The sequence below is a fragment of the Fulmarus glacialis genome, unplaced genomic scaffold (assembly GCF_000690835.1).
Source record: "Fulmarus glacialis isolate BGI_N327 unplaced genomic scaffold, ASM69083v1 scaffold1462, whole genome shotgun sequence".
Taxonomy (NCBI): domain Eukaryota; kingdom Metazoa; phylum Chordata; class Aves; order Procellariiformes; family Procellariidae; genus Fulmarus; species Fulmarus glacialis.
Window position 1 is genome coordinate 7,524 of NW_009199537.1, and position 9,812 is coordinate 17,335.

Genomic DNA, 9,812 nt, shown 5'->3' on the forward strand with positions numbered 1-9,812 from the left:
AACTGCAAGAAGCTTTAACTCAGTACTGCACTATGTATATTTTGTTATTACAAAACTGCTCTCTGGTTGGAAGTCCTACAACTGCAGCAGCTTGAAAGCTGCTTAACAGAATGTCACAAATAGCATTTTTGTCTTTCTTACATACCTTGTGCTAGCTAACCTCCCCATGGGTGGCAAAGCTATTAGTTTGAAAGAGGAAGTGGTAAACAGGCTGTACAAAACTACTCTTTCAGTATCTATGGCAGTCTTTTTTTTGCTATTGGCAGCCTCCATTTTAAAGGGAGTGGCTTCTTCATTTCAGTTTATCAGTAGGCTGACTTAGAGTTTTGCCATCATCCACCTCCAATTCGTTCACCTCTTCCTGTAATTCATCGTCCAGCTCATAGTCCAAGACTGATTCGGTGTTATCATCCCAGTAATCAGCTTCGTATCTGTCCAGTAAGTATTTCTGTGGTGTAATGTCGTCATCAGGAAGATTCCTTGGTTTTTTCTTTTTCCTTTTCTTTTGAATCTTGGAAAGCTGCTGCTCCTGCTTTTCTGTCCAGGCAATGTTTTCCATATCTCTTGACACTTTCAGTCTTTTGTAGTCCATTATCTGCTTATTCAGCAGTTCATGATCAATACCAAAAAGATTAGACCGCATGGGTAAATCTGAAGATTGACTTGCTGAAGAGGACAGTTTACTGTGGAAAGGAAAACAAATGTTGTGGGTTTTTTTCCCTGTGTATAGTTTAAGGGGCAATGCTAATTGTGACAACTTGAGTAACATAGAAATAAACTGGAGTTTTCAGTTTGAGTTTATTAATGCACTGTGTTCAGCATTGTGCTCCCTATGTTAAGAAGGAAGAGATACCACCATACTCACCATACTGTGTGTTCAAGGACAGGCTGTCTATAAGCCTGTCAGTGTATCAACAGATTTAATGGGAGGAAGCCAATAAAGCAACTACATTCCCGATGAAACTGCTTGCTTCTGGGAAAAGGTGTGCATATGTAACAGTGAGCACTGGACCTGGGAGCCCCAAGGAAGTTACACCTCTCCCAGCTTTTCCAAGAAGTAAGAAGCAGCAGCCTGTGCCCAGAACACATCAGACAGGAGTATGAAAGATAGCATATGGCACCTTAATCTGGACTTAAGTATTTCCACAAGACACAAACAGAGGACGATGTTAGGTGCCCTGTGGGACAGCCTGTCACAACAGTGATTTCCCCCAAGAAGCTATTTCTGATTTGCACCTGATGAACTGTCCTGTTAAGGCACAAAAGGCATTTCCACCAGGCTGCAGCATACAAATGCAAGGCGGCTGGCTTTGAGAGCATCCAGTCCACAGAATCATTATTCCAATAGATTGTTCAGCCCTATCCCTCAATAGCCAAAAATCCCTCACAGAAGAATGCTAAATTAACTTACTTTTGGTTAACTTAGGGAGATTTATCAGTAAACTTGTACTCACATATAACAATCCAAACTTATACCAGAAAAAAGTGGCCAAGCAGAGGAGTACTGGTAAATGTAGAGCTTTTATCCTCATGAGAAAATTACCAGCAAGAAATAAATATTACTGCTGCAAAGCATTTTTTTAAATTTAATTATCACAAACACATTGAGTCTCGGATTCTTAGAAATTCTAAAAATATTTCCCTCATAGAAGTAAAGATACTAATACCAGAACAACTATTGGGTCTGCAAGTAACAAGTCTGATGACTATGTCACTCACAGTGTGGACATCAAACACAGCTGATTTCAAAGACTCTGTTTTGATATCACTTTATGGGTTAGTTGCCTTTGAAAGCATATACACTATCTTGTTACAAGTGACAATTCAGTCATTCTCCACAGCTTAACAGAGGTCCACTTATATATAAAAAATAGACTTTCCCTTTCCATGTTTGCAAACCTGTGGTCTGCAGCAAGGTACCTGTGCACAAGAACCAACAACAAAATAGCCTATGAAAATGTGTCTGCACTAAAATATGGAAATAAACCAGAGCATATATAATAAGAAATATTTTCCCTTAATTTTAATAAATGGGTGTAACATTGGTAAAGAAACCTTAAGCCACAAAATAAAATGCAGTCCTCTACATTTAATTTCTGGGATGATTACATACTAGTTTTGTCCTAGGCTATTCTGTAGCCTCTTCTGTTAATAAAAGGGCCCAAATGATCTCTTTAAAAGCTGAGATGCCTTTTTGGCCTTCCAAAAAGTCTCTCCTCTACTATTTCCTCATAACACCATTTGCTGACCTCTGAGATAACAACAATGTACACATTTAATTAAAATATACTTTCTGTCATGTCAAATGCTACCCAATTTAAGTTGACCAACAGAGATGAAAACAGACACTTGTACAATCCTGATTCAAAAAACCCACCTAGAATCATTTTGAGATAGTGTTTCTATTTCTTCTGGAGGTCCAAAATCAGCAATTGACAATAATTCCTCAATCTGTAAACACATGAAGACAATACATATTGTATTGTAAAGGCCTTGTATTAAATTTACTTTGTTCACACCTACACAAGAAATGGACAAATATCAAACAGCAAATATTTATTTTCTACATGTTTGGAATATTTGGCAAAACCATTTCAAAATAGCCGTTTCCTCCATTTACATGGACCTGCTTATACTTCTTGCCTGGGAATTTTGTGTCAAATAGCATAACTGATCCAGGGATTCCTACAAAAGTTTTTTGCCTTATGTACATTCCGAACAGTTGGCTAGGGATTGTGTGACATATATAATTTTTGGTTTATTTGGTCTTACTTCAGTCTTGCAAATCCTTTTTCATAACATCCTTACACTGGGATTTTTTTCACCTCTTCCCCCTTTCTGCAAGTTTGTATTTCTATTGCATGTAAATAGTGAGTTCCCAACTCCCTTTTAACATGGCACCTAACCCTAAATGCTACAAATCTAGTATATCCAGTGCTTATAGACTGCACCTAATTGTGAAAATCGTATCTCATTTGAAATTTTTATTCCTACTTTTCCTTACATTACTTCCCTCCTAATTCGTCGTATTATTCTAGGAGTTGAATTGGACGGTCCTTCCCTGTCTTCCAATACTTAAGAATCAGGTTCAGCTACGTTATTTCACGCCCTGTTACTCAAATTTGTGGATTACATAAATCTCATGATCTGCAAAGTGTGAAAAGATGATCCCTCTAAGTGCTTCCCAGTGCCATTCACTGACAGAAGCTATACAAGGAGGGTTTTTACTTGTCTTGTGTGCCTATGCACTGAACTTGAAGGTAAGGTAGTCCAGGGGTTTTCTTCTTCAAAAAAAGTAAGTTGTCATTTAACAAAGTTTGAGAAACAGTGATTAATGGAACAGGTTCCACAATAACAGATCTGAAAGGCAGGACCTGCAGGAGTAGGTATTTGTAGTTCCATCTAGGTATGTTAATAACAGAGTAATAGTAATGACAAAGTGCTTCCATAATCACTTGTTACTTGTTGTGTAGAATTTCTTGTGTTGATTAGGGGGAGCATAATAATGAATATGAACAGCTTTCCTAAGTGCTTAGTTCATTTCTATTCTTGTGCTTTTTGTTGATGCTAACGCAGGTGAAAAACATTTGCACTGTGGATCAGTATATTGGCATGAAACTCAGAATTTTCTGACCACAGAAAGTTCAAGCAATTCACTGCGTTTCTAGAGAGTCTGAAGTTCTTGTTATCTCTTCCAGCTCTGCTAATACACACCGCATGAGCCCGTAAGTGACTAATAGTAATTGGTTGTAATAGTAACACATCTAAGGCACCTCAGGGCACAGAAATGTGAACATGCTCTTTTCAACTGATGTTTTTCCATTCACATCAACAGCTTGAGGAGACATTTTTCAAGAAATTCCACTCACTGGTGTCATCTTTCTCCTCCGGAAATCTCACTATTTAAGACATCTCACTTCACAGTCCCAATGACTGTGAAGCAAATTCCTAGAAAACTTTAAATCTAGAAATCATTATTGTAGCAATATTTCAACTAGTTAAAACTATCAACACCTTGACAGAAAATGTGAAATAGTAAAGATAATTTTAAATGTGAAAAAAAAAGTAGTATGAGTGAGCTTACATCCTCTATGCCAAGATCTGCACTTCCCTAGAAACATTTTAACAATTCACAGATGGAAAAAGGTTGGGGTAAAAAAAAAATTGAAAATCACTGATTAGATTCAATGGCATTTTAAAAACACATAACATTTAAAATGTGGAAGACAGGTCCTCAGGCCTCATTTCTATAATCACGTATACCAGGCAACAGACAACTGCCTACCCTATATTATTCCTTAAAATTGTAATTTCATTTTTTAGGATTTCTTTATTGGCCTAATGATCTGGCCTACAAGCTTCTCTGAAAACTTCACTTCAGAAATTTTAATAGTAGCATCAAAAAAAGTTCATGAGGTGATAGCTACAAGGATTCTTTTACGTTGTATATAAGCATCAGTCTTACTTGAGACTCTTTGCTAAAATGCTTTGGAACATGAAGAGGAATGGGTATAGACAAAGACTGATTTTTAATGTAGATTGGTAGAGCAACTGAATGATCAGCTCTCTCCATATTCCTAAGCATTACAGTATGCTAAGTCACCATGTTTGTGTATCATTATATTTGTACATTGAGTCAAAGACTACAATTACCTCTTTTACAGCTGCAGCTTCTTTGTCTTTTACAAATACTATTGGGGGTACATTTCCTATAATCTGCTGACTCGTCAGAAGATACCTGGCAAAAATACAGCATTCACCTGTATGAGTAACAGTACAGCACCTCCAGGACAGATAAAATATGTGAAATTAATTCCAGCAGTACTGCAAATTTAAGGATATGGTTTGCAAAACTTACAGTCTGATTGGTATCCATTCAGGTTACTGCTAAGCAATACATCACTGCAGAATCCCAACTCTAAATGTGTAACATACAAAAACTACTAGCTCCAGATCCCACTGAGTATTGATGATATGATATTTGTCTCCTATATGCATAAGCTGGTGCAGGTCTTTCCCCTCTCATTTGGCTTCCTTATCCCCACTGTAGGGGTGAGAGCAGTAGAGGACAGAGCCCTCACAGCAGGGCAAGACAACTAGTCCTACACGTTAGCTGCAAGAAGGACTGATAGGGCTCCCCTCGTTTTCTTCCCAGCCAGCAACATTCCTTCTCAAAGAGTGGAAGCTGTTGGGAGTAGAAGAGAGCATTGTGCTGGAGCAGGAATTACACAGCCTAGGGAAACAGGGAGAAAGGAAATGGCTCTACAAGTATGCTTCAACGTCACCTTCCCCATGGGGTGAAGTCCTGATCCTCCAACAGACTGGCTGGATAGTAGAGGATAAGCCCAGGAAAGAGGGAGAGACAAAAATCTCTACGACATCCTGAAAACTCACTGGACCCTCTGCCAAAAATGGGCAAAAGCATCCCAACATTTTTTTTTGGTATCAGCATTGTGAAGAATTTCTGTAATATCAGTCATCCCTTCTAGAGGTCCAAATTGTCTCTAGCGATCAGAATTGCCCAGTGAATCTGTAAGGAGATGCTTGTTGTAATTGCCAGCCCTCTCGAGCAGCATCATATTCTGGCCTACTGTCATGCACAGCATGTCCAGCCCACCATCGCTAGTACAATGAAGTGAAACTTCATCCAAACTCCTCTTTCTTTCTGCTCAGCCCGGTCCAATCCTAGGAAAGCACAGAAGCCAAATAAGCCAGCTGTGCTCCAGCGGGAGAATACAGCTGGTCTGATACAGTCGCCCTTCCCTGTTAGGCTCATCGCAGGAGGTGCTCTGACTCCAAATATCTAAAAACCTAAAGCAACCTAACAGGGCAGACATAAATTGTTAGAAATACTTAAGAAATGGTACTAGTATGGCTATGAATTTATGCAGTGGTCTAACTATTTATCCCATAGCAGTACCGTATACGTGGAGCACTCTTCCGCAGTACACTTTCAACATAACTTTCTTTCTCCATAGTAGTAGCAGGATTCCAGTACACACGACACGCTGAAAAGTTTGATGCCAGGGATACCTGCAAAAAGACAAACATTTCTTTAAAATTATATATATACACACACTTCATATACAACTAAGTCTCTAATTCATGAATAAGCATACAGTGACCCAAACTGGATATGTAAATTCTTAGGAGAATCTCTTCTTCCATCTCTGCTCTTAAGCATCAAAATTACATGGTGTCTTTATAGAGGTAGAGTTTAAAACCAAGTAAGATTTACATTCAGTACTTGAAAGGACTTTTTTATTTAGGCAAGTCACTGCCTAACCTCCCCTTCAACTGAAATTAAACAGGGGAGAAGTCTGTCAACACCTGTATGCTACTGACAGTGCTACATTTAGTCAATGCGACGGTGCTACCACCACAAATAGTCCAGAATGACAATTTATAGCATGCTGTTTTGGAATACAGTTGAAAGTGTAAGTTTCCGCTGAAGAAGGACCTGTGACACTGCCTGGTTTGCTGTCACCCAGAGTTTGGTTTTGATATTGACAGAGAAGAGGACACCCTCCATGCCACTGTAATGCAAGAGTCTCTCTAGCTCTAAAGCCTGCTGGGAGGCTCCAGTGTTCTAGCTCACTAACAGAGAATATTCACAGCTGTCATGCATGCAATTGGAAACGCATGGGGTGCAGGGGCCCAAGCACACATGAGACAGACTGACAGTCTTTCTGAAGAATAAACTTCTGAAACACAAATTGGACTCTGAAAGATTTCTATAACTGTCATTCCTCGCATCTAGCAGCATCTTACAGAACAGGCTCTCACTATGAGAGTACATTCAGCAAACTTCTAATAAACCTATCCGGCTCAACCAAAGGAAGGAGCTGAGGAAGAGGGAAGAGAAGGCATAAGCTACTGATTAGAAGGCACAGTTCAAAGGTCATCTAGTCCAGAAACCAACTCTTCAAACAAATCGGTGTCTACAGACATTAGCAGGAAAAGACAACTCCTTCACGGTATTCCCAGGAGTGAAAACTGCATCACAGTCTGCTGTTGACAGTGCTACTCTTTCCTAGGGCAGAATGGACTGTCCCCAAAACCCAAAAAGTAGATACTGATTTTTTCCACCATCAAATAACTCCTGCCTCGGGAAACCCATCGCTCATTAAAAAAAAACCCACAGTGATCATTAACTGGCTGTTTGTACTGCAGGATCAACCCTCCCCATCTCCCACACTGAGTCTAATGTAAGCACATAAACAACCCTATCTAACACAAGCCATTTCTTCATCATCACATGAGTAATGTTATCGAGTGGGTAAAAGTTTGATGTACCAAGCCTGAAGCGTAATTCTTATCTGTATTATGTAATTTTAACTTTTGATACAAAAAAAACCAAATTCTGGTGGATTGCAGAAAGCCTACTAGATTTCTTTTGATAATGGAAGTAACAATATTGGACCAGAATCAGCTCAAGAGTAAATCAGGACTGAGTCTCAGCCACGTCCCAATGCAGCAGGAACACTAAGCACTACGCAGTTATAATAAAACCTGTACTGTATTTGGAAGAAGGCTGTTTCTTTCCCTCTCCCGTGTTATAAGTTGTTTCATTTACAGCAATGCCTCCTGAAAGTGCTGTGGCTTGCCTACACCACCCAGTATTTTTACGTGCAGACATGACAAGCAATCCTTAAAGCCCTAGAGAGAGAGAAATACTGTATGAAGGATACTGCACATATAGAGCCAAAAGATTAATCTTGCCCATGTAATTTTAATCACTTGCCTGCAGACAGAATGAATTCAGCTGGCAAAAACATGTTTCAATCATAAATGACAAACCCCTTGTCATAGATGCAGCTATGAGGTGCAATTTTTTTTCCAGGCATCTAACTAACAAAGCTAAGTCCCGCAAGCTTTTAAGCCAAACATTGGTATCATTTAATCTTAACAAAACAGCAAATGTAGAAGAAAAAACTACAGACAAGAAACAAGAATGTGGAGACTGACTTAGTTCCTGAATCAGAGCTTTAACATCCCTTTTAAACCCATGAATTATGCCAACACTAGCTACAATCAGGTACAAATTCCAATTTTTTCTGGAACCTTGCTTGCCAATGCCATTTTCTTAGGCTTGCCTTTTTTTTGAACTAAGCTTATGCCCCACTTAGGTCTTCTGCCTGTGTAATGATGCTGGCAAGGGACACAAGAAGGTATCAACTCTCACACAGCTGCACGAAGAAAAGACTCTTGGAAAGATACACTTAATGTTGGTAAAACCAGGCTCCTCCTTCTGAAAGGGCAAGGCAAATAGCACATGTCTAAGTAACAGAAAAAAAAAGCCATACCAGGAGAATCACCATTTAGTTGGCCTAAGTTGCATTTGCATTATAGTGGCAAAGGTCTATTAAGCCAGGTACAACAGTAGCAAAGTTCTCCTAGTGTGCAAAGTGAATCCAGAGCCTCATCCTGCTGTGCTGTGCCGCATCAGAAGCAATGCAGTAAAACTCCTGCACACATCACAACACCCAGGGAAGCTCCTTTGGCGCGCCATGCCGACCTCAAGGCGTAGTCAGAGCGGCTCAACACAAGCTGTAGCTTTGACACTTGCCTTGCAGATTTCCAGCTTGAGATCATAAAGTTCTTGACTAACTTCACAGGTAGTCATCATCTCTGCCACAGTTTTATGAATAAGACTATTCAAGACTCTGCAGCGTATGTTATCTTCTTTTCTAGTTTTTGTCTGGTCATCTTTCATTACAGAGCCCAATTTGGTTGGTTTATACATCTTTAAAAAAAAAAAAAAACACCACCACATTAATCAGTAGTTACAAACTTGTATTAGGCAATTATATACGGTTTCATGCACTCTACTAAGTATGCTCTTAGAATGCCATTACTGAAGCTGTGATGGCTATATGTAGGTCTTGTTTCAGGTTTTTCAATAAAGAGTATTTCTGTTCACAAAATCTTTGACCTTCATGTATTACAGTCAAGGTTTCTTGGTTTCTTTATTATTTTGCAGCAAGTTACACAGCTCAATAAAACAGTTTTCTAAAGTACAGCATGTATGAACTGAAAAGCATTGCTTGTTTGAAAAACAAACACGAAAACTTGTTTTCCATAAAAGTAAAACTAAGCTGGTATACAGAAGTTTTGATCTGGATCAGTTCTCTGCTATGGGCTCAAGAACGTGCAGGAGAGTGTTGGTGCTGGCACGGATGAAAGATCAGCACAGAAGAGGAAATGGCCATGGGGAGCCGAACGGCTTCTCTCGACAGCAATCCTGGCATGTCATAGTGAAACCGGAGCTCTAGTGTTCATTCACAAAATTCTGCTATTTCTCCACCAGGAAATGCCTTTCCCAAAGTTAGACACAATGGCCGAAGCACAAGCTTGTTCCCCGGGGCAGAGATAAACACAGCACCTTCAAAGCTTGCACTTACCATTTTAGATCCCAGGGTAGGGCTGTCATACCAAAACTTCTTTCTTTTGGAAAAAGAAAAGGAAATCAGCTTTATCTTTCAGCAGCTCAGAGAAACAACGGGTTCCCTGTGTAATTAAAACGTCACCTGCCCGAAGGCACGCGACACAACACCCAGGTTTTCATGTCTGCAAGCAGTTCTCCCCACAGCGTTTACAGGCTCGGGGGCGGAGCGGGGAGCAATGCTTCCCACTCGCGGCCAAGGCTGCACGTGGAGCTTGGGGAAAGAACAACCCCAAGGCTTCTTTAGATACCGGTGTGGCTTGGCACTGCAGCACCGCTGTCGGAGCCCCAGGGGCACCGGAGGTGCTGCTCGCAGGGCGACTCGGGGTGGGTGGCTCTCCCCACGCTAGCGGGGAGCGCCCCGAGC

General features: G+C 40.2%; 1 protein-coding gene across 1 annotated transcript; it reads right to left on the bottom strand.

Moving 5' to 3' along the window:
• Positions 1-292: 292 nt before the first annotated feature.
• Positions 293-9,447, bottom strand: RBFA (ribosome binding factor A (putative); the record flags this gene model as incomplete). Its single annotated transcript, XM_009573275.1, has 6 exons — positions 293-683; positions 2,378-2,451; positions 4,654-4,738; positions 5,921-6,033; positions 8,570-8,746; positions 9,405-9,447. Coding segments are annotated over 6 exons (883 nt in total), but the record flags the coding sequence as incomplete, so codon positions are not given.
• Between the last annotated feature and the right edge of the window lie 365 nt (positions 9,448-9,812).